General features: G+C 46.7%; 1 protein-coding gene across 1 annotated transcript in view; it reads right to left on the bottom strand.

The window, feature by feature from the left end:
• Positions 1-366: 366 nt before the first annotated feature.
• BPI (bactericidal permeability increasing protein) overlaps positions 367-27,084 on the bottom strand; it is a 75,120-nt gene continuing 48,402 nt past the window's right edge. Inside the window, exons 18-29 of the mRNA XM_054467819.2 lie at positions 24,822-24,977; positions 23,841-23,904; positions 17,073-17,136; positions 13,756-13,847; positions 13,069-13,245; positions 11,054-11,113; positions 8,729-8,896; positions 7,072-7,139; positions 6,560-6,602; positions 4,742-4,805; positions 3,869-3,945; positions 367-1,249 (exon numbers count right to left, since the gene is read on the bottom strand). Of these exons, the coding sequence (XP_054323794.1) occupies positions 1,205-1,249; positions 3,869-3,945; positions 4,742-4,805; positions 6,560-6,602; positions 7,072-7,139; positions 8,729-8,896; positions 11,054-11,113; positions 13,069-13,245; positions 13,756-13,847; positions 17,073-17,136; positions 23,841-23,904; positions 24,822-24,977 (1,078 nt within the window). The 3' untranslated portion in view covers positions 367-1,204. The remainder of the gene's footprint in view (positions 1,250-3,868; positions 3,946-4,741; positions 4,806-6,559; positions 6,603-7,071; positions 7,140-8,728; positions 8,897-11,053; positions 11,114-13,068; positions 13,246-13,755; positions 13,848-17,072; positions 17,137-23,840; positions 23,905-24,821; positions 24,978-27,084) is intronic.

The following is a 27,084-nucleotide window of genomic DNA, read 5'->3' as shown; positions in this document are numbered from 1 at the left end:
TATAATCATCATCATCATTTCATAGACGAGGACCCAGGGGGAAAGTGACCTTCCCAAGGCCACACGGCTAGTACTGGATGAAGCCTGTGTCCTTTGCCAGTCGGTCATAGGGATGGACGGTGGTGGCAAACAAATGAACAAAAATGGAGAGGAGAGAGGATGTGAAGCCACAGCTTACCCTGCCACCAGCTGGGCGACAACACATCATCCCATCTTGGAACACATCTCTGTCACACACAGGGTAAATGGGATTATTCCCTGTGAATTATCTGCTAGCCTGAAGCTCCATCCATCTGCTCATTAACACAATAAAAAAAATTATCAAACGAGTCTTCTGACTCCCAGTCCCTGGGAGCCCAACTACATAACTTGGAAATGACTCTTTATTAGTCTGATCAAAGGCGCATTGTTCAGTAATTAGAAATCATGGCCTCTCCCTCCAGGCTTGGGGCTCATAAACAACAGTTGGATGAGCTTTTTATTGGGGTTGGACCAAAAACTTAGACAGATCCATTTCCTCCTAATTTACACTTGCTTCAATGGGGGAAAAGCAGCGGGAGGCTGAGTTTTTGCTCCGGGAGATCATTGGCTCCCCTGGCTGTAGCAGGCAAGAAATGAGGGAGGGAGTGATATTGAAGTGAGCCCCTGCCTGAGACAGGACAAGGGCCTTAGAGACGGAGCACCAGCGCCAGATCCAAGGCTAAGTGATGTACAGAATCCCTGGTTCTCTCATTGAGGCTCCCATAGCAGCGGTGATGAGAAAGGGGCCTTGGAGACCATAGATGGGGCTGACTATCCAAAGACCCCTGAGGTCAGAAGAGGGCAGGCAGTGATGAGGCTCAGCTAGAATACCAGGTGATTCCATCATCTCATCATTTAATAAATATTTATTGAGGACCTACTAAGTGCCAGCACTCTGCTAGGCATGGGGATCAGATGGCAAATAAAAAAATATAGTGCCTGCTTGTAAAGATATCCTAGGCCAGTCGGGGAGGGTGGTCCCTTCTGGAGGGGAAGCAAAGCCCAGACTCAGAGAGGGCATGCATGTGCCTGGTGAAGAGGAGGAGGGTGGAGGCAGAGGCCAGGCACACCTCACCCCCAGAGCTGAGAGCAGAAATGTCTTCATTCTTCAAGAATCTCTGAGACGTGCTGCACAGCAACATGCAGGTCCAGCTGTGACCTCCAAGCTTCATCTTTCTTGTCCTCAAACTCTCATGTATTGGACATTGGCACCCAAGAACAGGAAGTCCTAGGAAAAACAGGACAGGACAGGATGGTAAAGAGCATTCTCTACTCCAAAAAGATGCATCTGCGATTGAAAGGGAGCCCACATCTCACGAAACACAAGCTCTGCCAGAATCCAGGTCAGTGCATAAATTGCGAGTGTGCCTCAGTCCCCAAGCTCTCCATAAAGCACAGCTCTTCCCAGCTGCCTTCTCCAAGGAAGAGATCGATCTGTCATTCCCGAGCTGCTGCTGCCTGGCAGGGCTCTAAGTGTCTTTTGTGTTACCTAAATTTTCTCTCCTTGGCAAATAACGAAAAATTGTGAACAGCTAGGGTGTACTCTCCTGCTCTTCTTACGTTTCCATCACCCAGAGGGGCAGGAATTCTGAACCAAAGGCCAAGTTCAGTTCTTTCCCACAGTGATCCATCCTTTGTTTTAGATGGTTAGACACATGGGCGGAGTTGACCTCAAAATTCTAATGAATATCATAATATATAATAAATCTAATTGCTTTCCACGTGTCAAACACTGAGCTAGAAGCTCTCATACTTGCCCTCTAATCATCACAAAAGCTCAATGACATTTGGGTTACGTCCCATTTTACAGAGGAGAAAACTGAGGCCGATGGTATGAACTGTCACTCAATCTTTGCTTTGAACAAGGATCTGTCTGATTACTTATAAATGCTCAAGAGCAGTTAAGTGCTGAGTATCTCAGAGCCTAAAAGGGCTTTCGACATTTGTTTTTTAGATAGAACAGTTAGCCAGTGTTTCTAGGTTCCTAATCATCCCCCTGCCCTTCATTCCCTTTAATGACTATTATTTTCTGATGTTAAAAATGTACCAGGCACAGCGCAGCATCCCCCTCCTTCTAATGAGTCTGCCAACCCAGTTCATCTCACCTCAGAAGATAACCTGAAAATTGGAAGCACAGATAGACCACAAAATGCTTGGTCAGAATAATAGTTTGAGTAGTGAAAATAGTTTTTCACTATTTCACTTGATATTAAAATAGTTTTTGAGTTAAGCTTTAAAAAGAAACTTAATTTTTTTTTCTTTTGAGATGGAGTCTTGCTCTGTCGCCCAGGCTGCAGTGCAGTGGCATGATCTCAGCTCACTGCAACCTCTGCCTCCTGGGTTCAAGCCATTCTCCTGCCTCAGCCTCCTGAGTGGCTGGGATTACAGGTGCGCACCACCATGCCCAGCTAATTTTTGTATTTTTAGTAGAAATGGGGTTTCACCATGTTGGCCAGGCTGGTCTCAAACTTTTGACCTCGTGATCCGCCCGCCTTGGCCTCCCAAAGTGCTGGGATTACAGGCGTGAACCACCGCTCCTGGACTAAAAAAAAATTTTTTTCAAGTTTAAAAAAAAAAGGGAAAGAAAGAAAACAGGTATGAGCACTAGTAATGCAACTGTGCAAAACAAACAAACTTAAAAAAAAAACCCTTAAAACAAAAAGCACTAGAAGTACACCAAAATTCAAACTGTGCTTGTAGTGGAGCAACAGGTTTATGAAGAATTTTTTTAAACATATATAGTGTTGGCTGTATATGGTGGCTCATGCCTATAATCCCAGCACTTTGGGAGGCTGAGGTGAGCATATCACTTGAGGCCAGGAGTTTGAGACCAGCTTGGCCAGCATTGTGAAACCTTGTCTCTACCAAAAATACAAAAAAAAAAAAAAAAAAATTAGCTGGGAGTGGTGGCGGGAGCCTGTAGCTCCAGCTACTCTAGAGGCTCAGGCACAAGAATCTCTTGAACCTGGGAGGCAGAGGTTGCAGTGAGCCAAGATCGCGCCACTGCACTCCAGCCTGAGTGACAGAGCCAGACTCTGTCTCAAAAAAAAAAATAAAATAAAATAAATAATATATGGTTGTAGTACTTGTTTAAATGGGGAGGCATGCCAAACAGGTATTTATAATAAAGCTCTTCAACCTAACAATTTAGAAGAAAGGCTTAAAACTTACAAATGACTTTCAGAACCTGACCTAATGCTATGTCTAGGACTTAGCAGTATTTTCTTTCTTTTCTTTTCTTTTTTTTTCTTTCTTTTTTTTTTTTGACGGAGTGTTGCTCTGTTGCCCAGGTTGGAGTGCAGTGGCGTGATCTCGGCTCACTGCAACCTCCACCTCCTGGATTCAAGCAATTCTCCTGTCTCAGCCTCCCGAGTAGCTGGGATTACAGGCACCTGCCACCATGCCCAGCTAATTTTTGTATTTTTAATAGAGACGGGGTTTCACCATGTTGGCCAGGCTGGTCTCAAACTCCAGACCTCGTGATCTGTCCGCCCCGGCTTCCCAAAGTGCTGGGATTACAGGCGTGAGCCACTGCACCTGGCCTGCAGTATTTTCAAAATGAGCTGGTCTTGAGCTTCCCTCAGGCCCCTCATGGTAGGGATGGGATGTGGTGGTGGCATAGGGCTGTGTCAAATGCCGCCTGCACCAGCAGAGGTGCCACCTCTGAAGGACACATGGATGGCTTTCTGGCATATGGCAAGGCCCAGGAGCACCTGTCCTGCCCCTGGCCAGACTTTCCCAGCTGCAGGCCTGGGCTGGTTGTCACCCATGAGTCACGGCCTCTGAAGCTAGCATGCAAACCACCTCCTCCCTCACACATCCTCAGAGCCCCCCTGAACCCACCGACCTTATGGATCTGCAGCCCAAGGTCGTAGAGCTGAACACGCTTCAGCAGAGGTAGGGGGAAGCCTTCGGCCAACTTATCTGGAGGTTGAAGCACAACATTGAAAGAGATTGGTGAATAAATAATAGAGACAGATTTTTACCGAAAATGTTCTCTGCAAACTCTATATTCAGTATATTCCCATTTAGGGATTTCCAAGACTATGAGGTAGGTGTAATTTTTCTTTCCATTTTACAGATAAGGAAACTGAGGCACAGAGTGGCCAAGTAACTTGTTCTAGGTCACACAGGAAGTGGCAGAAAGGGGATTTAAACCCAGGGAGGCTGGCTTGGGAGCCTAAGCTGTCAGGCATGGTGCTGTCTGGAGGAAGCACACATTCATGATAAGATAAGGAACAGGGCATTCCACTCCCTGCCCTTTGCCCTGTCCTGCTCTCTGTTGCAGCCAAAAGAATCAAAGCTTCATGGAAACAGGGTTTAAGTCTTTTGCTTTCTTTTTTTGACTAGGTTGGGCAATTGACTGGGAGATGTGAGTTCAGAGGCGGCTGCCTTGTGCCTTCTATATTAACTTGGTCCTCAGTCTTTGACCCGCCTCTTCAGGATGTGGGGCACTTCCTTGTGTCCCTCTTTCCCGCTTATAAGGAGGTTTCCCGTGCTCCAAAGAGCTGTCCCAGCCCCCAACCCTCATTAGAGCCCTGGAGGGAGATGAGGCCAACTTCAACGATCCCATGTCACAGGCAGGTCACTAAGCTCAGAGAGAAGTGACTTGCCCACAGTCATACAGCCCCCAGGAGAGCCCTGTTTTCCAAGTCCAACTCTCTTTCCTCCAGACAGCAGTGTTCACTTTTGACTTGGAAAAATCCACAGTGATTCTTACCGTTGAACTTGGGGTAGAGGGTGTTAAGGATGTAATAGTTGAGGAGCGCTTCCAACAGCTCTGCCTGGAGGAGAACAGGAGAGATACATTTACATCGCCACAGGGCCACACGGTGGTTCTGTGTATGCCAACATAGCGAAACGCTTGGAAAAAGCAAACTAGTATTACATCATGCTACTATTTTATAAGATAAAACTCTTTTGAGATGAACATTTAGTATGCAAGTGAATAGAAAAATTTTGGAAAATTACACACCAGACAGTCTTTCCTCTAAAGGAAGAACATCAACATTTGACGTGTCCTTAGCCTTATCTTTAGTATTCAGTTTTATCTAGAGTGAGAATGTTTTTCCTGAACTACCTGCATAATTTTAAAAATTTAATAAAAACAAAATAAGCTTCTCTACCAAAATCATGAAACACAACTTTTAACCCCCACTATATGCCAAGCAGAGAGCTCAGAGCTTTACGTGTATGTCTGATTCAATCTTCACAACAACCCCTCAAAGTTCATATTAATGTCCCTATTCCACATATCGGGAAACTGAGGCCTACAGAATGAAAGGGACTTACTACAAACTGGGCAGCAGCATCAGGATTTGAATCTAAATGTATCTGAGTCTATAGTTTTTGTTTTTACATTTCATGCTCTGAAAACCTGACAAGATGGGTTTTTGTGAAACTTCTTACTTGAATGTTTTAATTGCAGTAAACAGGCACAGATACAATATGAGTGCACCATTATTCACTCCACCCTTTATTCTCTGAAAGGAGTCAGCCTCAGGGTCCCTGTGTCTCTCCCCACAGCTTCTGTGTTTGTTTCCACTTCATAAGTGCTTCGGGAAAATCTGGGAGGCAGGGCACAGGTGGAGGTGGTCAGTGGAGGCCAGCATTGTGGAATGGTAAAAGAGAAGCCAATGACTACACCTTAAAGTCTACGCAGCTCCTCCTTCCCTCTTTCCAGAAAGCTCTTCTCCATAACTTTGGCCCACACTGATTTTCACATTCTCTTTCCTCCTTTTATATGGGGCTGTCTACTTCACCACTTTTTCTACCTTGTGGAAATCGCTTCTTGGATTTACCTGCTCAGCACTCAATCCCTCTTGTTTTGATAATAGAGTCTATTTTCCCCCAGGGAACAACCCTCCTTGCCAGTCTTGGTCCATATGATTTGGATGTAGCTGACTGCAAATCCTGCCTCCTGGAGTGTAGATGAGATCCATGCTGGGCTGACTTCTGGCCACAGTGCTTGGCTTAAGACTGGGTGCCTAAGATTAGTACAATGAGAGCTAGCACAGAGATTTCGTGTGTGTGTGTGTGTAAGTTTTTTAAAAAACGGAAACTCTAGGAAACTCTGGGGCTTGCTACCAATTGGAAGAGCCTGCCTGAGAGTGAAGCTAACACAAATGAAAACAGAACAGAGAGATGGAGAGAGATTCTTGATGCACTAATTAGAACACCTGGATCCAGCTATGCCTGAAACCTCTGGTCTTCGTTTTTTCGTTTATTTTTGCTTTTCAATTATATAATCCTATATATTTCTCCTCTTTGCTTAAGACTATTTCAATTGGCTTTCTGTCTCTTGCAGTTAACAGAATTCTGTTCAGTAGATGACTTAATTATATATTGTTTTATATTAGGATATAACTGTTCCTTGGCCCTATGTCTTGTGTTTTCGAGACCTTTTACACTTCTGCAGGGCAAAAAATCAACTCTTCTCCTTTTGTATTTCCTATTACAGGTGCCATAGCAATTGCTTAGGAAACATCCCAAATTAATTAACATTCTAATCATGTCATCAATAAAAACAACAACTTACATTGAATAGTCCAACTTTGGATTCTTTCAGTTCCACTTTTACCCTGTAATGAATCAGAAGATTCAAAGGTGTGGGCTTTATGCAAGTCTAAGCAATGCGGGGGTCACCAGAAGCGAGAAAGGATGGGCTTGAGAAGGCACAGGGCCAAAGGTTGGGCGGCAGCAGGAGTGGAAAAGATGACTAAGGAACTAAAAGCAGTGATACAATGATATTGGGAAGACTGTGAGAGGGCAGATGAGATAGTGTCAAAAAGCTCACTGTATCATTTCAGGAAGTTAATATAGCTGGCGTCTAAAATTCATACATTAAGAAGTAACAGTCTTAGTGAATTCTTTAACAATTTGAGATTTGTGGGGGCAGGACCAGTGGGGCAGAAGAATTGGGCCAATGGGGGTGAAATGTAAGTGTCCTTTCCAAATGGTGCCCCCCCTCCCACCAGCTACAGAGAAGCAGCTACAGCATACAGATGGAGTCCAGCTCGGCACCCCCATGTGGGTAGGAGGCCAACTTACTTTCCTGGCTTCAGGAACCCAGTGATCTTGCTGGTATTGAAGGTCAAGATGGCAGATACATTAGTGGCCTGGAAATGCCAGTAGAAGGAAGCAGGTGTAAGTGATGAAGGTTGTATGTATAGGAAGGATGATGATGAGGGACCAACTGTCTCCTCTCAACAAACAGATCAATGAACTAAAGCAGGAAATTTGCCCATTAGATTATAGACTCCCAGAAGGCTCACTGTAGGTGCTCAAACAATATTTGAACTTGGACTTGAACATTTTTACTTGAAATTGTTGTTCATGATAGCAGTTAAACTTTGAACAGACGACTAAGAGAAGGTATAGAGTACCTACCCTTGGAAAGCTCTAAAAAGGATCATTTCTAGTTATCTCAGGTCAAGATTCAGCCCTAGTAACAACAACAATAATAAATTATTATTATTATTTTAGAGATGGAGTCTCTGTCTGTCGCCCAGCTGTAGTGCAGTGGTGCAATCATGGCTCACTGCAGCCTCAATCTCCTGGGCTCATGCAATCCTCCCACATCAACCCCCTGAGTAGATAGGACTACAGGTGCATGACACCAGGCCTGGCTATTTTTTTTTCTTTTTTGTAGCAATGGAGTCTTGCTATGTTGCCCAGGCTGCTCTCAAACTCCTGGCCTCATGTGATTCTCCTGCCTTGACCTCCCAAAGTGCTGAGATTACAGATGTGAGCCACCACACCCAGACAATAAATTATATTTTAATTTAAAATATATTAATAATGACACTTTTGATAACAATAACAACAATATTAAATTGCAGATATAGCCTCTAGGAATAATTACCCTGGCAGAGATTTGACTTGTTGATTTCAAAAGTCAAGAAACAAGACAGCAGAGTTCTCCATCCAGGGAGCAAGGCCCCCAAAGGACCCAGCATCCCTTCCCTATTAGACAGAGTCCATCAAAAAAGGAAAACTGACTCTCAATGTTTAATGCAGAGGGAATTTAATACAGGGAATTGGTTATACAAGTGATGGAATTGTTGAGAAGCTAGTAAAGCGTTGGTGAGGCCACCCAGAGATTAGCAGAGACAGGAGGCTGTATCCACTCCAGGACTAGAGGAACAAAGAGTGGAGGTAGAATTATGGAAGTCACCATGGAGGAGACATAGTCACAGCCACAGCCTCTGCCGTGGCACAGAAAGAGGAAATAGTACTCTGGCTTCATCCTTCCTCCCCGCCTTCATTCTCCTGACAGTACCTCCCATTGGCTGACCTGGGTGGAAATCAAAGTGCAAAGAAGCATGGGAAATGTAGTCTTCCAAGGTCAAATATAGACAAAGAACAGAGCAAATAGACAAAGACCCGTATACCTTTCTCCCCACAATAGCCCAGACTCACATAGTGAGAGATATATGCATTAAACAAATACACCTGCAGACAGCTACAAAGTATCTTTGTAGTAAACGCTGAGAAGAAACATAATGGGTGTTACAAAAAAAAGTGGCAAGGGGTATAAGGTAGATTGGGGGTAAGGGCCAGCAAGAAAGCCTTCTCTCGGGAAGTAATATTTAAGTTGAGACCTGGAGGAATTATCCAGGTGGTGAGTGGGGAGAAAAGCATGTGGGGAAAAGGGAAAAGCATGTGGGGAAAAGGGAACAGCATTTGCAAAGGCTCTGAACCTTACCACGCTGAGCCGGAAGACAGGCTCTTTGCTGGAGCTGGGCAGGAGCACAAAGGCATCTATCTCCATATAGGGGTCCACAGACACATTCCCAGGGCTGAAGTTCAGGAGCGGAGCAGAGGGCACTGATCCCTGGAGCTCCAGGTTCATGTTGGGGTACAGCCTGGCTAACTGGGAGCAGAATTAAGAGATTACATCAAGAGAAGAAAATATACAAGTCTGCCAGGAGAGGCCTGACGGAGTCAGATAAAGCTGGAAGTTGCTTTCGATTGATTTTATTTCCAACAAAATTCTCTGCGCCTTTTTCTCCTAGTAGCAAAAATGGCCATCTCTCCATGTCAGACACAGAGTCTGCACCATCTATTTCACGGCTGTGTTGTATTTTGTTATGTATGGGTCCTGCGATGGATTAAACTCTATTGGGCATCAAGTTGTCTCCAGGGTTTTGCCATTATAATGACCACCTCCTGTGAGCACCCTTGGCTATTCTTTTCAGAAAAATATTCCTAGAGGTGGAATTGCTAAGTTGAAGGACAGCAATGCTTTCTTTTTTTGTTTTGTTTTTTGAGACGGAGTTTCGCTCTTGTCACCCAGGCTGGAGTGCAGTGGTGCCATCTCAGCTCACTGCAACCTCTGCCTCTGGGGTTCAAGTGATTCTCCTTCCTCAGCTTCCCAAGTAGCTGGGATTACAGGTGTGCACCACCACACCTGGCTAATTTTGTATTTTTAGTGGAGACGGGGTTTCTCCATGTTGGCCAGGCTGGTCTTGAACTCCTGACCTCAGGTGATCTGCCTGCCTCGGCCTCCCAAAGTGCTGGGATTACAGGTGTGAGCCACAGCGCCTGGCCAGCAATGCTTTTAAAGCTTTCGGCAGGTATTGCCAAATTGTCCTCCAGAAAAGTTGGGCCCATTTTTTCTCCCTCCCTACCTCCCCTGAGGTTTCTCCATCCCCTTGTCACACTCTGCTAATTGGGCCTGCTGAGGTCAGATGCCAGTGTTTTTGAAATATGACACAGCTGGATCCTACCGTTTCTTTTTTTTTAAAAAAATTTAATTTTCTGTTATTATTTTTTTAATATATTCCACAGAAGATTTCTTTTTTTTTTTTTTTAACTTTTCTTTCTAAAATAGAGACAGGGTCTTAGAAATGTTGTCCAGGTTGGTCTTGAACTCCTGACCTCAAGCAATCCTCCTGCTTTGGCCTCCCAGAGTGCTAGGATTATAGGCATGAGCCACCACGACCAGCCCTAGATTCCACCATTTCAAAAGTGCTCTTAGTTTTTTGTGTAACTGGAGATAGGTAGAGTTTAATTTGGGGCAAGACTCTTCCTTTTTAGGAGTATATTCGTGGAAAAACAGTACTCCCATGGACCTTTTGGTTATGTATATGTAAAACCTACATCCTCTTCTAGAAGGGAGATGTTTGGAAAGCTGAGGGGGTAAAATGCTTCACTAAGAAGGTGGGCAGAGTTGCTTTTCCAAGCATTTCAGATAAGAGATACTGATCCTGTATGTACATAAAATATCATCAGAAAGATATGCATAATCTGGTAATATTGGCAAACTTGAGATGAGAACTGGGTGGTTAGGGAATAGGCGTGGATGCGAGACTTTCCACTCTATAACCTTTTAGAACTTTTGAATGTTGAACCTTAAGAATTTATTACCCATTCAAAAACTAACATTTTTAATAATTTTTTTTGAGACAGGGTCTCACTCTGTTGCCCAGGCTGTAGTGCAGTGGTGCAATCACAGCTCACTGCAGCCTCAACCTCCCAGCCTCAGGTGATCTTCCCACCTCAGCCTCCCTGGTGGCTGGGACTACAGCTGTGTGCCACCACACTTGGCTAATTTTTGTATTTTTTGTAGAGATGGGGTTTCATCATGTTGCCCAGGCTGGTCTTGAACTCCTGGACTCAAGCAATCCGCCCACCTGGCCACCCACATTGCTGGGATTACAGGCATGAGCCACCATGCCTGGCCAAAAAATAATTTTTTAAAGCACCAAGAACATGCCTGGCACCTAGGAAGCCCCCAGTAATTGTTAGCTGCTGTTCATTAGAGTACATTTTATGGACTATGCCAGCATTCCTTGGGATTCTTAGATAACACCAATAGAAGACTGGACAAGCTGTGGTCTCATAAGATATGGGGCTCGGCCTCTGTTATTTAGGCTTTGAAGGGAGCAGAACCCCAGCCTTCAGTGGGAGTCTCATCCCAGCCTTCTGACTCTTGGTCAAGCTGAGAGAAATGCAGAGGTTTTAAAGAGAAACCTCTGGAGTCTAGTAGGCTCAGTCTGCACTCATGGGGAGCTAAGGGACTCCTTACCCGTGGGACGAAGGGTCGGAAGGACTTGGTGGTCAGTCGGATATTTGAGTCAGGCGGTATCTGCAGCAAAGAGACATGAAGAAGTTTTAGGGTGCTCCCGCTGGAGCTGAAGGTCTAAAGAAGATTGGGGAGACGGGGGGATGTGCAAGACTGTTGCTTCTCCACAGCCTGGGTTACCCTGGCAGGGAGGAGATGCCTGTCCTGCATTCACCCAAGGAGAGCACATGGGTCTCCAGTGTCCTGCCTGCTCTCCCGGGGGTAGCTGATGTGTGAGTCCCACTCAGAGGGTCTGCGAGGGTGAGGTTTGCAGTCACACAGACTTCGGTTTGTGTCCTGACTTTGTGATCTCAGGCCAGCCCTTCCATCTCCCTGAACCTCAACTTCCTTATCCATAAAATGGGGATAACAATAGTCCCCACATTCAAGTCACTGTGAGGGCTAAACGAACATCTAACACAAGGCCCAGCATGTGGTGAGTGCTCCATAAAACGTAGCTATTATCATCCCATTGAAAGAGAGGCCTGTGCCGCAGTAGGATGGGTAAACCAAACACGATGCCAGAAGCAAAGGCCTGTGCAGGTGTAGGAGGCCATCAGAAGGACAAAACGACCCTCCATCTACCAGACAGCCCCTGACTTATACCAGGGTAAGCTGGACTACTGTTTCTCCCATCATCCTGACATTATTCATGAGGCCTCAACTTTTATGAAGTGCTTCAAGAAACAACTTTTTGAAACCCAGAAATATTAGAGAAACTGGAGAACCATTAAAGGTGAGATCCACTATAAAATTCAGTCTCCCTTATACAAAGCCGCAATGGAAACAGTTGTTTTGGGGGTGTGAGGAAAACTGTCTCTCCTTTTCACCATGAATCATGAAATCATGTGTCTTTTTCACTTTAGCTACAAGGAAGCTCCCAGACAGGTTTGAGATGTTAAAGAAATTAATTTACGGGCTCAGTGTCTTTATAATTGTGCTTTATTTTCACTTGGTCTTTATTTCCTTTTCTCTGAAAATATATGCATTTATCAGTGCATGTATTATCCTGGCTCATTCACATATATATATATTTTTTTGAGATGCAGTCTCACTCTGTTGCCCAGGCTGCAGTGCAGTAGCGAGATCACAGCTCACTGCAACCTCTGCCTCCTGGGCTCAAGCAATTCTCCTGCCTCAGCCTCCCATGTAGCTGGAACTACAGGCACATGCCACCATGCCTGGCTAATTTTTGTATTTTTAGTAGAGAGGAGGTTTTGCCATGTTGGCCGGGCTGGTCTTGAACTTCTGACCTCAGGTGATCCGCCCACCTTGGCTTCCCAAAGTGCGAGCCACCTTGCCCAGCCTCATTCACTAAAATATTTTTAAATAAACCTCCAGAAATCATCAGGATGAGAGAAAATACGAATTAGACTAACAAGTCTAGACTAGTAAACAGGTCTAGAAAAGCAAAACACAGATAAGCAAGCTGCAAAGTCTTCCACAGTTGTTATAAGGGAGAAAGAGTTTTGTTTTTTTTTTTTTTTTTTTTTTTTTTTGAGACAGGGTCTCACTCTGTTGCTCAGGCTGGAGTGCAGTGGCATGATCTTGGCTCACCGCAACCTCCGCCTCATGGGTTCAAGCGATTCTCCCACCTCAGCCTCCCGAGTAGCTGGGATTACAGGCGCACACCACCACACCTGGCTAATTTTTGTATTTTTAGTAGAGACAGGGTTTTGCCATGTTGGCCAGGCTGGTCTCGAGCTCTGACCTCAAGTGATCCGCCCGCCTCAGGCTCTCAAAGTGCTGGGATTACAGGCATGAGCCACCACACCCAGCCATGGGAGAAAGAACTTTGGCTTTGAGTTTCTTGTTGCCAAAGTAAAAAGGGATATTGTGCTAACGTATTTTTCTTGGTGTTGATTTTTCTCTTAGCTATAACTCACTATTTGACTGATGTCAACAGGGGTGAAAAGGAAAGAAGGAAGGAGCGGTAGGTTACGTGTTCATTTGAGAGACCTGTTTGCCACCATCCTCACCATGTCATCTGTGATGGAGAAGTTCAGATACCCTTCTTCATGATAAACCAGGCTGGCCGTGTTGAAGACATAATCCGAGACGGCGAAGTAGACCATTTTGTTGTGTTCCTCAGGAAGGCTCATGACTGGAGCAAGGAGGGTAACTGGGGAACGGTGGCTACGATGAAAGATTTCACCCTGGAGAGGGAAATAGGGTCCAATTGGACTTTTCAAAGCCTATCCCGGGGCTGGGGCTAGGTATTCCCCTACACAGTCTGATGAAGGGACGCTGGCTGGAGCACTGCCTGAAACTCCACCATTAAAGGCAGTGTTATGTCTTTTAATGAAAAGCTCGCCAGAAGCTTTGCTATATTAACCCACAGGACGTCTTGGCCAGCCCTTCTATACGCCCTAGGCCCATCTACACTCCCTAAGCCCAGCTCTGATTGGCGTCTTCTGCATGATGGGCCAGGCAAAGCAGGGGAAGAAGGAGGAGGGAAGCGTTAAGACCTGAGAGGTGTAAGACAGCCGTGGAGAGAATCCTAGCTCTGGAAACACTCCCCACCACTCCATATCACCCGGCCCTTGACAAAGTGGGAACCACTGGGAAGATGAGGACAGATCTGAAGTTGGGGGGACAGGTGGCCCAAAGAATGGCTGACCCTGAGGGAAAGCCTCACCCACGCAGCCCGGCCCCAGGACCCTCACCTTCAACATCACCTCCAGCATCTGGGCTGTTGCCCGAGGGGCTTCCACTAAGCTGTAATCAATGCCGGCGAACCTGTCAATCTCTGTTGTAACTGTGAATGACGACAGGGCAGAATTAGGGGCCAGGTGCCACTTTCAGCTGCTGGAGGAGGGACAAGGGCTCTGGCTGACTCACATTCCCTGTGACTTTCTTCAGAATCCCCCTACTAGCCCGGCCCTGAGGCAAAGAATTGCTTCTTCAAGAAAGAGACTACATGGATTCCCTTGGATGAGTTAACAATGGTGGGGGTGTATGCTCAGCCTAGGGCCTAAGCAGCTTCCAGACAAGCACACACACACACACACACACACACACACACACACACACACACACACACACACACACACACACACACACACCATGAGTCCAGGCTTCACCTCTCCAGCCACATCTGGAGCTTAATGCTGAGCCAATAACCAGAAAGGTCAGGCATGGCCTGTCCAGAGGGCCCAGACACTCCCCTCCAAAACCCTGAATGAATGAATGTTCCAAGTCCCAGTACTGGGTTGCCGACCTGGACCTCTGGTAAAGGTGATGTCAGCAAGTAACCGCATAGGGACTTAGGAGCTAAGGCATCAGAGAACATCTCAGATAATTTATCAGGGTCTCCCCCTCCAAGCTTAATGTGTGCACCCTGGATCCAGGGACTCCACTTGTAGATGGCTCCCTGCAGCCCTGTTGGCAATAGCAAGGGACAGCAAAACACCTAAATGTCCATCAGTGGGGGACTTATTAAATAAATGCAGACACATCCATGTAATGGAATACTACACGGCTGTTAGCATAATAAGTTCTGTTACAACCACTTTGGAAAACTGTTTGGCAGGATCTGATAATGCTGAATCTGGGCATATCACATGATATGATGAGCTGCAATTTCACTCCCAGGTATATACCCAAAGACATGCGACCATAGGTACTAGGACATTCATAGCAGCACTATGGATAATGGCCTAAAACTGAACACCCCCCAGATGGCCTTCAACAGTAGAATGGACAAATAAATGGGGAAACATCTACATGGTGATATACTATGCAGCAAGGAGAATAAACCAGCTACACTACAGGTGCATGCAACAATATGCATTGACCTCATGTTTTATTTTATTTCATTTCTTTTTGAGATAGGATCTCACTCTGTGGCCCAGGCTGGAGTGCAGTGGCACAATTTCAGCCCACCGCTGCCTTGACCTCCTGGGCTCAAGTGATCCTCCCACCTTGGCCTCCCAAGTAGCTGGGACTACAGGCACACACCACTATGCCTGGCTAATTTTTGTATTTATTGTAGAGGTGGGGTTTCGCCATGTTGCCCAGGCTGGCCTTGAACTCCTGAACTCAAGTGATCCTCCCTCCTTGGCCTCCCAAAGTGCTGGGATTATAGGTTTGCACCACCAAGCCTGACCTGACCCCGTATTTTATTTTGTTTATTTATTATTTATTTATTTTTCTTTGTTGAGACAGAGTCCCGTTCTATTGCCCAGGCTGGAGTGCAGTAGCACAATCTCAACTCACTGCAAACTCCGCCTCCCAGGTTCAAGCGATTCTCCTGCCTCAGCCTCCCGAGTAGCTGGGATTACAGGCATCCACCACAGCACCTGGCTAATTTTTGTATTTTTAGTAGAGATGGGCGTTCACCATGTTGACCAGGATGGTCTCGAACTCCTGATCTCGGGTAATCCACCCGCCTCGGCCTCCCTAACTGCTGGGATTACAGGCGTGAGCTCTCACGCCTGTAATCCCAGCACTTTGGGAGGCTGACGCGGGCAGATCACGAGGTCAGGAGATCGAGACCACCCTGGCTAACATGGTGAAACCCCATCTCTACTAAAAATACAAAAAAAATTAGCCAGACGTGGTGGCAGGTGCCTGTAGTCCCAGCTACTCGTGAGGCTGAGACAGGAGAATGGCGTGAACCCGCGAGGCGGAGCTTGCAGTGAGCCGAGATTGCGCCACTGCACTCCAGCCTGGGCAACAGAGCGAGACTCCATCTCAAAAAAAAAAAAAAAGAAAGAAAACAAAAAATAACGGCGTGAGCCACCGCGCCCAGCCCTGACCTCATATTTTAAAGTTGAACAAAGAAAGCCTTCTGGCTTTTGAAAAGAGACTCAAAATATTGTCTGATTCCATTCATGTGCAAAGTGCACAACTAATCTTTGCTGGTAGAAGTTGGGATAGTGGTGACCCTGGAGGGCTGGGCAGTGACTGAGGGGCACACCAGGGGCTCTGAAAAACCAGCCGTGTTCTGTTTCTCAGTTGGGAGCTGTTTGCATGCATGTAAAAACTCTTTAACAGCACACTTATGATTTGAGCACTTTTCTCTATAAATATACTTCAATAAAAAGTTTTTTAAAATGAAATCAAGCTAGCACAGTGGCTTGTTCCTGTCATCCCGGTATTTTGGGAGGCTGAGGTGGGCAGATCACTTGAGCCCAGGAGTTCAAGACCAGCCTGATCAACATAAAGAAACCTTGTCTCTACAAAAAATACAAAAAGTAGCCGGGTCTGGTGGCATGCACCTGTGGTCCCAGCTACTTAGGTGGCTGAGGCAGGAGGATCACTTGAGCTCAAGAGGTTGAGGCTGCAATGAGCCAAGATCACACCACTGCACTCCAGCCTGGGACACAGAGTGAGATCCCATCTCAAAAAAAAGAAATCTAGAACAATGCCTATACTATGTGTATATGAACATACATATTTAAAATTATGCATATACACATAGATTCATGAACAAAATAATACATGAATGTCTATTCATATGCTTACGTGTATTTATATTTGTACATGCAAAGAAAATATCTCAAAAGATACACCCAAAACAGAAGTTGCTTCTTGGAAGAAAAGTTGGGGGAGAAAAATGAACTTTTAATTTTTACTTTCTTTTTTTGTTGTTGTTGTTGAGACAGAGTTTCAGTCTTTGTTGCCCAGGGTAGGGTGCAATGGCGCGATCTTGGCTCACTGCAACCTCCACCTCCCGGGTTCAAGCAATTCTCCTGCCTCAGCCTCCCGAGTAGCTGGGATTACAGGCATGCTCCACCACGCCCGGCTAATTTTGTATTTTTAGTAGAGACGGGGTTTCACCATGTTGGCGAGGCTGGTCTCGAACTCCCGACCTCAGGTGATCCACCCCCCTCGGCCTCCCAGAGTGCTGGGATTACAGGCGTGAGCCGCTGTGCCTGGCCCTTAATTTTTACTTTCTATATTTTTGCCCCATTTACTATTTTATAAGATAAGAAATTAACAGAAATAAAGTGTCCCAGGGGTGGACGGGGTGTCCTACCTGGCAGAGTTTGGAGATAAGGCTGTAGATCGGAAGACACTGATTTCTGGATCATTTCGCAAATCTGAAAAACATGGGAAGAGAACGCCTGAGTGAGTTCCCCAGCTCTGGTCTGGCCCCGTGCTGATCACTGCAGTCACATTATTCCACACGTGTGCTCAGTGATCACTGATTTACAAATATTTATAAGTGCTTGTCATGAGCCAGGTACCAAGGAAATAAAAACAATAAAAATATGTAGGCCCCCATGCAGACTCCACTAGGGTCCAGCTGGACTTTTCAGTCTGTCCCAAGGCTGGACACCTGCACTAGGGAGTCACTGACACAGCCTGAGGAGGGGGCGCTGGCTGGAGACAGTGCCTGAAACTCCACCATTACAAAGTTTTCCTTTGGGAGGTCCTGGCCTCTCAGAATTTAGAGTTTAATAGTAGAACTAGACACTAACTAGAAATAGTCACACAAATAAACATACAGTTAATGTAGATAGTTGTTGTTTTTTTTTTTTTTTTGAGATGGAGTCTCACCCTGTTGCCCAGGCTGGAGTGCAGTGGTGCGATCTCGGCTCACCCTCTGCCTCCTGGGTTCAAGCGATTCTCCTGCCTCAGCCTCCCAAGTAGCTGGGATTACAGGCATGTGTCACCACGCCCAGCTAATTGTTATATATTTAGTGGAGACGGGGTTTCACCATGTTGGCCAGGCTGGCCTTGAACTCCTGACCTCAGGCGATCCACCTGCCTTGGCCTCCCAAAGTGCTAGGATTACAGACGTAAGCCACCACATCCGGCCTGTAGATGGTTCTTAATGGTCATCCTGAACAGATTGACTGGACTGATCAGTATTCCCCATTCCCGCTGGTACTCCTGGAAGACTGAATGCTGAGGTCTGCAGGCTACTCACACACAATTGCTACCAGTTGTGTGGCCTGCTTCTCAAAAGAAGGAAATGTGCATTTCCAAACTGGTTTGCTGTACTTGCCACTGTAACCACCCGAATTATTTATGATGCAGCCTTGGGATAGACTTTGAAAAGTCCAACTGGCCCTACTGGGGTCCACATGAAAGCTTACCACCTGTTTGCTGTACTTGCTTTTCTAATCACTCGAATTATTTATTATGTACACTAATGCAATATCATTGAGAAAAGAGGGTTTTTTTGTTTTTGTTTTTGTTTTTTTTGAGACACAGTCTTGCTCTGTTATTCAGGCTAGAGTGCAATGGCACAATCTCAGCTCACTGCAACTTCCGCCTCCCAGGTTCAAGTGACTCTCCTACCTCAGCTTCCTAAGTAGCTGGGATTACAGGCATGTGCCACCACACCCTGCTAATTTTTGTATTTTTAGTAGAGACTGAGGTCTCACCATGTTAGCCAAGCTGGTCTAGAACTCCTGACCTCAAATGATCCAGCCTCATCGGCCTCCCAAAGTGCTGGGATTACAGGCATGAGCCACTGTGCCCGGCCCCAGCTATAAGGGTTCTTTCTATGAAAACCTAAGATAAATACTCTGGAAAGGTGAGGTGCTAAAAAAAAAAAAAAACAACCCTCTAAAAACATGGCTAAATTTGGACAAGACAACAGAAAATCTTACGAGGAAAAAAAATCATAAAGATCAAGAAGGATTCTACACTGGGATGGCTTTGCAAGTGTCTTTAAATTCCCATTGCAGTTAAAGAAACCTGGGATGGAATTTGTAGCAGTTTAATGTTTTATGCAGGAAAGACCAAGGGCAATGTCAATCAAGAAACCATTTTCAAAGAATAGCTGTGGGCATTCACCGACACAGCTCGAAGAGGGGACATTGGAGACGCTGCCTGAAACTCCACCATTAAAACATTTGGGTTCATACGTCAATATTTTCTTTGTTTATGTGCGATGAGAAAGTCCTCACTTTAAACAGCTCTTTTTGTTAGCCAGCTACCACCTCTTGTGCAATGAATCCACAATGTACAGTGAAGGAGAGGGACATGCAGAGCCCTGGCCTAGTGCAGGGGTCACAGATGGCTTCTGTGCTAAAGGGTAAGCAGGCACCATCCATCAGACACTGGGTTGCTGATGGAAGGGTGATGCTGGGGGCTGGGAGGGCAAAGGGCTATATCTTGACCTCTCTTTGCAGCTGCTCCGTTTTCTGGGAGAGGAGTTTAGCAGCGAGGAGCTGCCAAAAAGCAAGGTCAAGTGTGGTGAGGAACATTCGTGGTTGGTTGCAAGGGAACCAAGAAACTCCATCCATCTCGCTGAAGACCGCTCCTTTCTTGCCTTTCCTTCAGACAATAGCCCATCAGATCATCCCAAAAGCCTGGAGCCTGGATGCCCCAGTTTTTGGGGACCCGAAGGACTGGGCAGGGGAGGCACGGGATGCCTGAGTCGCAGACACACAGCAGGGCCTCCTGGGGAGGCAGCTGGGGTAGTGGTTAGGGGTGCAGCAGGAGAGCCAGGTAAACTTGGGTTCAAATCCTGCCCAGTCCCCAATGGCTATTTGACCTTTGCAGAACCTCTCTCTGCTTTTTGGTTCTCACTCACAAGATACAATGGCAAGGCCAAGTGCTTTCCAGGGTGTTTTTGTCAGTGGTGTTATAACTAGAGTGACTTCATCTCGAACAGGGGCAAAATGAGGCTGAGACCTGCTGGGCTGCATTCCTAGGAAGTTAGGCATTCTTAGTCACCAGATGAGCTAGGAGGTCAGCAGGACTGGTATCACAAGATACAGGTCATAAAGACCCTGCTGATAAAACAGGATGTGGTAAAGAAGCTGGCCAAACCAACCAAAACCAAGATGGCGACAAGAGTGCTCTCTGGTCATCCTCACTGCTCATTATACGTGAATTATAATGCATTGGCATGCTGAAAGACATGACCACCAGCAACATGACAGTTTACAAATGCCATGGCAATGTCCAAGTTACCCTATATGGTCTAAAAGGGGAAGGAACCCTCAGTTCTGGGAAGTCCTCGCCCCTTTCCAGGAAAACTCATGAATAATCCACCCCTTTAGCATAGACTCAAGAAATAACCACAAGTATACGCAACTGAGCAGCCCATGTTGCTGCTCTGCCTGTGGAGTAGCCATTCTTTTCCATCATTACTTCTCTAATAAACTTGCTTTCACTTTATGAACTCACCCCAAATTCTTTCTTGCACGAGATCCAAGAGCCCTCTCTTGAGGTTCTGGATTAGGACCCCTTTCTGGTAATATTTTGGGAAGTTGGGGAGTGAGATAGTGAGTATATATCACCCAGAGAGCAAGCATTCATGAGTGCTTATTCTTCTCCTTAGCCCTGCTGGTCCAGGTACCACATCCCACCCTGAGTGGAGAATTAGAAAGGCCTGTGTCAGGCTCTTAGTTTTTCTGGAAGGAAGAGAATTTGAAGATCTCTAAGGATCAGGGGTCAGGTGAGATCTCCATCTTTCCCAAGACACCCAGCCCTAGAAGGCCTTTGGTAGGAGCTGCTCCACATCCTAGGAAGCTCTAATCCTAATTCAGCCTCTCACCAGCAAGGTGACACTGGGAATGCTACTCCACCCCTCAGCCTCCTCTGTCCATGTGGAAAATGGCACCTCCTTCCAGGGTCGAGGTTAAGATCCAATGGGACTGGCCAGGTGTGGTGGCTCACGCCTGTAATCCCAGCACTTTGGGACGTTGTGGTGGGCGGATCACGAGGTCAGGAGTTCAAGACCAGCCTGGCCAGTATGGTGAAACCCCGTCTCTACTAAAAATACAAAAAATTAACTGGGCGTGGTGGCATGTGCCTGTGGTCTCATCTACTTGGGAGGCCGAGGCAGAAGAATTGCTTGAACCCGGGAGGTAGAGGTTGCAGTGAGCCAAGGTCGCGCCACTGCACTCCAGCCTGTGCAACAGAGTGAGACTCTGTCTCAATTAAAAAAAAAAAAAAAAAAAATCCAGTGGGACTGTGCACATGAAGTGCTGAGCCCATTATCCCTTGCCAAGCCACAGGCTCCAGAAATAGCAGCCATTTTTGTTATAAATCAGAATAGTTATACAATAATATATTCTGTATAGCATTAATTATATTCATTTATCAAAACAATAATCATGGTGCGTGATTACTATGATAATTATAATTGTACTACATTACTATTGTTATGCACAGCAATATGGCAACAGGGTGCCTGAGTAGGTTGGCATATTTCTCAAGGTCACTTAATCCCAGGGACCCAGAACCAGAAAAGAAACAGCACAGCTGGCCACACCCAGGATGCGGGATTTGCCTGCTGTTCCTGCTTCAACCACTAGGGGGCACTCAAAGCCAAACCAGACGTTGGACCTACAGACGGGGCGGGGGGAGGGGATGTGTGTGTGCGCGCGTGTGTGGTGTGGGGGGTGTGTGTGGTGTGTTTGGGTGTGTGTGTAGGGTGTGTTGGTGTAGGGGGTGTGGGTGGTGTGTGTGGGTGGTGTTTGTGTGTATAGGGTGTGTGTGGTGTGTGTGTAGGGGGTGCGTGTGGTGTGTGTGGGTGCTGTCTGTGTGTAGGGTGTGTGTGGTGGGTGTGTGTGGGCTGTGTGTGTTTGTGTGTGGGGTGTGGTATGTGTGTAGGGTGTGTGTGTGGGGTGTGTGTGTTTGTGTGTGGGGTGTGGTATGTGTGTAGGGTGTGTGTTGGGGGTGTGTGTGGAGTGTGTGTGTTTGTGTGAGATGTGGTATGTGTGTGTAGGGGTGTGTGTGCAGGGTGTGTGGGGGAGGTGTGGTGTGTGAGGGGTGAATGTGGGGGGGATGCAGGGTGTGTGGGTTGTGTCTGAGGGGGTTGATGTGTGTGCTGCGTATGTGTGTGGTGTGTTAGGTGTGTGTGGAGGGTGTGTGTGGGGGTGTGTGGGTGTGTGTGTGGGGCTGTGGTATGTGAAGGGTGTGTGTGGGATGTGTGTGGAGGTGTGTGTGGGGCTGTGGTATATGAGGGGTGTGTGTGGGCGGGTGTGGTGTGTGGGGTTTGTGTGTAGGATGTTTGTACTATGTATGTGGGTGGTGTGTGTGGGTGTGTGTGGGGAGGAGTCTGGGGGGTGTGGTGTGTGAGTGTCTGTGTAGGGTGTGTGTGGGTGTGTGTGGGGGTGTGTGTGGGGCTGTGGTATGTGAGGGGTGTGTGTGTGTGGGTGTGGTGTGTGGGGTGTGTGTGCGGGGTGTGTGTGTAGGATGTTTGTACTGTGTATGTGGGTGGTGTGTGTGGGTGTGTGTGTGGGGGAGTCTGGGGGGTGTGGTGTGTCAGTGTGTATGTAGGGGGTATGTGGGTGTGTGTGGGGCTGTGCTATGTGGGGGTGTGTGTGGGGGGTGTGGTGTGTGGGGGTGTGTGTGTGGTGTGTGTGTGGTGTGTGGGGGTGTGGTGTGTGGGATGTGTGTGTGTAGGATGTTTGTAGTGTGTATGTGGGTGGTGTGTGTGGGGTGTGTGTGGGGAGGAGTCTGGCAGTGTGATGTGTGAGGGTGTGTGTAGGGTGTGTTTGTGGGGGTGTGTGCGGGGTGTGTGTGTGGGTAGTGTGTGAGGGTGTGTGTGTGGGGGTGTGTGTGTGGTGGGTGTGTGGGGGGGTAGTGTGTGGGGGTGTGTGGTGTGTGAGGGGGTGTATGTGGGGGTGTGTGGTGCGTGGGGTATGTGTGTGGTGTGTGCGTGGGTGGTGTGTGAGGTGTGTGTAGGATATGTGTAGTGTGTGTGGGTGGTGTGTGAGGTGTGTGTGTGTAGGATGTGTGTAGTGTGTGGGGTGTGTGGGTGGTGTGTGAGGTGTGTGTGTGTAGGATGTGTGTAGTGTGTGGGGTGTGTGTGGGGTGTGTGAGTGGTGTGTGAGGTGTGTGTGTAGGATGTGTGTAGTGTGTGGGGTGTGTGTGGGGAGTGTGTGGGGGGAGTGTGTGTGGGAGTAGTGTGCGGGGGTGTGTGGTGTGTGAGGGGTGTGTAGGGGGGTGTGTGTGGGGGGGTGTGTGGTGCGTGGGGTATATGTGTAGGGTGTGTGTGTGGTGTGTGTATGGGGGTGGTGCGTGGAGTGTTTGTGTGTAGGATGTGTGTAGTGTGTGGGGGTGTCTGTGTGGGGGAGTGTGGGGGGGGTGTGGTGTGTGGGGGGTGTTTGTGTGTAGGGTGTGTGTGTGGTGTGTGTGTGTATGTCGGGGGGGAGTGTGTGTGGGCTGTGGTGTGTGTGTGTTTTTCCCTTTCCTCCTTCATCACTTTCTCCCTTCCCACAGTCATTGCTACAGATACCCTTTGGCTAATATCTCGAAAACGGGATTTTGGGATGACTGAGTGTTTAGAGGAACTGAAAGTTAACACGACGACATCTTTTTGATTTAGTCAAAGATGATACACTCTGAAGATTTCACATATTCTTTTTTAAGAGGCCAATCTGACAGTGTTGCTGCCTCCCCATCCAGGGCTGGTGCTCATGAGCTCGCCCAGTTCCCACCTGGCCCACGCCCTCGCTGAGCTTTCCTGCCTGGTCTCTTGCAGGCGCCTGAGGAATGGTTTCCTTTCGGACCTTGGTGGAATGCAGGGCAGTGTGGGGCACTGAGCAAGGCCGAGCAGAGGGAGGGGCTGGAGTCTCTGTTTAGCCCCTGCTGTTTAACCCTTGGTCAAGCAGTTGACCATTTTCTGCCCGACTGAACGGACTTGGAGTTTTGTCCCCAGCGTGCCCCACAACAGCTCCATGACCTGGGCAAATGATTTGTCCTCCCTGGGCCTTGGGCCCAAGTACGTCTAAACCAGCCCCCATGGCCTGGTCCAGGGCCAGCGGTCAGTGAGGTCTTCCATTCAGCCCTCGCCAAGCTCGGGGGAGGCCAGAGCCTTGGACCTTCTTACCCTGCTCTCCAGTACTTTCTGGAACTTGGACTCGATCTGGTTGTGGAAGAGGTTCAACAGCCACCTGGGGAGAGAAGCACAGTCTGCCACTGAACTTGGGGATGGCTGGGTGCCTGGGAAAGCCAGGCCCTGGTCCCTGGCCAGGCCAGTCCACAAAGGAAGCCCTCTCCACCCCCTCCTGGTGCCCTGCTGTGTCCCAGCACATCCAGCCTGATTCGGTGTGTCTGGCTTCCCAGCGCCTGCGGCACCCAATCGCGTGATCACATTCAGTAGATTTGGGGAAGCGGCTTGAGAATCCACATTTTTCTTTCTTTTCTTTTCTTTTTTGGGAGGGGGTAGGGGACAGGGTCTCACTCTGTCACCCAGGCTGGAGTGCAGTGGCACAATCTCAGCTCACCGTAACCTCTGTTGGCTGGCTTCAAGCCATCCTCCCAACTCAGACCCTGAAGTAGTTGAGACTACAGGCATGCACCATCATGCCTGGCTAATTTTTTTATTTTTTTGTGGAGACAAGTTTTACCATGTTGCCCAGGCTGGTCTTGAACTCCCGAGCTCAAGCGATTTTCTGCCTTGGCCTCCCAAATTGTTAGGATTACAGGCGTGAGCCACCACACCTGGTCACACTTTTCTAATCAAGGAAACTGAGACTAGAAGAGATGAAATGACTTGTCCAAGGACTTGTATATTTTTCACAAACTCTCCTTCAACCAAAGTTTCTGTGTTCCTCCAAATAGCCAGATTTCATTCACCTGACAAGGGTCCCCTTGTCAGGTAAATGAAAGTTTATTTTTTTAATGAAAATGATGCACCGATATTCCTGGCTTAAGTCTGTTCATCTCAACAGGGTTCCCCAGAGAATGATCTTCAAGTGCCTGTGCAGGCCACCTGGATCATTACAATTTTCGGAGGCCAGGCTGAGCGCTGGATTGGCCGGGAGCTGCAACCAGGAGTCCGGCTGGCAGTGCCCCAGTGGAGACCTACCCCAAGTCTCCCGACATGTCCACCTCCACGTCAGCGATGTCACTGCTGCAACTGGAGGCAGTAACTGTGGGCCTCCCGGAGGACTCGCTGCCCAACAGGAGGTTGACCGAAATGCTGATGCCCTTGACACTGACATCAAAGGAGCCCTGTAGTTTGCTGGAGGAGGTGAGAGAAGCCATGGTTAGTTCCTAGACCAGGGTCTGCCACGATTTGTGGGGAAAATAGAAGGCTCAGTTCTTACCTCCAAATACATGGAGCTGAGCAGAGATTTAAGAATAACAAATAAAGCCATAAAAGATCTAGAAGAAAGCCCGGATCCAGTATTTCCAGGCAGGGCTGGATGAAGGCCTTTCTAGGCAATATCCAAGTCTCATAAGCCATAAAGGAAATCCTTGATAAACTTGTCGGCATAGAAAATTAAAACTTCAGTGGACAAAAAAATGCCATATGTAAAGTAAAAAACAAAATTGCAGTATGAGACATCTAAAGAGCCAGTTTCTTTAATATATGAGCTTATTTCCCTAATATACAAAGAACAAGTCAATACAAATTAACAAGGAAAGAAAAAACAACTCAAAAGAAAAAAAAAGATATGAACAGGAAATGCAGTACAAAATAAGCATGTAAAAGTCATTAAAAATGAAAATAACAATGACACCAGTTCTCGCCTATCAGGTTCAAAAAAACTTTTGAAGTTTTAATACTCAATGCTATTGAATGTATGAGTAAACAGAAGTCCCAGACGCTGTGGCTGGGAAAGCACACTGGCATAAGCTTTCTGAAACACAAATCAGTGAGATCTCTCCTCGTTCTAACACACATACTCTTTGGCCCAGTAATTTAACTTCTAAGCCTTTATCCCTTAGCTCTTCCTGCCAAGATATATGCGTGGTGTGGGGCAGCTCACTGAAGCATCATAGGCAGTAGCAAAAAAAAAAAAAAAAAAATGAGGAAGCAACCTACATGTCCACTAGCAGCGACAGGTTGAATAAGTTGTGGGCACCCAATGTTATGCAGCCTTTGAAAACAATGGGGCAAAATGTGGTCTATTCCAGGAGTCTCCAACCCCAATGGTGGTTGTCTGGAGCAGGGGGAAGGGAAATGGGGAATGATTGTTTAATGGGTAAGGAATTTTCTCTTGGGATGATGAAAATGTTTTGGAGTTAGATAGGGGTGGACATTGCAAAATATTGTGAATGTACTAAATGCCACTGAATGTATACTTTCAAATAATCAGTTTTATGTTCTGTGAATTTCCTATCAATTTTTAAAAGCACATTCAAAAAAATGAAAAAAAATGAGGTAGATAGTCATATGCCCATATAAAGAGATATTTAAGATACTTCAGTGACAAAAGCCAGGGTAAGAGAGTGTGGCCAGTTCCCTTCATGGAACTAGAACGAATGTGCATATGTAGGTGACATACAAACCGGCCATCTTTCTAAAGCAATAGAATGAGAGCCACACATGTAATTTTAAATTTTCCAGAAGATACATTAAAAAGATAAAAAGAAAGAGCTGAAATTAATTTTAGTAATACATAGTATGATTTCAACATGTAAGCAATATAAAAAATATTAATGAGATTTATTTTAAATAAATAAATAAATAATTTAAAAAATTAGCCAGGTGTGGTGGCTGAGATTACAGGCATGCACCACTGCGCCCAGCTAATTTTTGTATTTTTAGTAGAGATGGGGTTTCACCATGTTGACCAAGCTGGTCTTGCACTCCTGACCTCAAATGATCCACCTGCTTCAGCCTCCCAGTGTGCTGGGATTACAGGCATGAGCCACCACGCTCAGCTGCTGTTTTTATTTCTTTTTTTTAAATACTAAATCTTCAAATCCAGTGTTGCATACTTAGAGTAGATCTCAACTTGTACCAGGCACTTTTCAAGTACTCAGTAAAGGCATGGCTGGTGGCTACTATTTTAGGCAGTGCAGGTCTGAAGTATAAATATGGTCATGTCACCCATATTTGGGCTGTTCCTTCTGTTATGGGCCGCTCTGTGTCACCACTTGCCTCCCAAATTCAAATGTTGAAGCTCTGATCCCCAGTACCTGCGAATGTCACAGTATTGGAGATAGGCCCTTTGAAGAGCTGATTACATTTAAATAAGGCCATTGGGGTGGGCCCTAATCCAATCTGACTAGTGTCTTTATAAAAAGAGATTAGGACATACAGAGAGAAATGGGGTTTCTTTTCTTTCTTGTTTTTTTCTTTTTTCTTTTTTTTTTTTTTTTGAGATGGAGTCTCGCTC

Source organism: Pongo pygmaeus, chromosome 21 (genome assembly GCF_028885625.2).
Source record: "Pongo pygmaeus isolate AG05252 chromosome 21, NHGRI_mPonPyg2-v2.0_pri, whole genome shotgun sequence".
NCBI lineage: Eukaryota > Metazoa > Chordata > Mammalia > Primates > Hominidae > Pongo > Pongo pygmaeus.
Note: the sequence above shows the minus strand (reverse complement) of the source record. Positions and strands in the feature narration are given on the sequence as shown.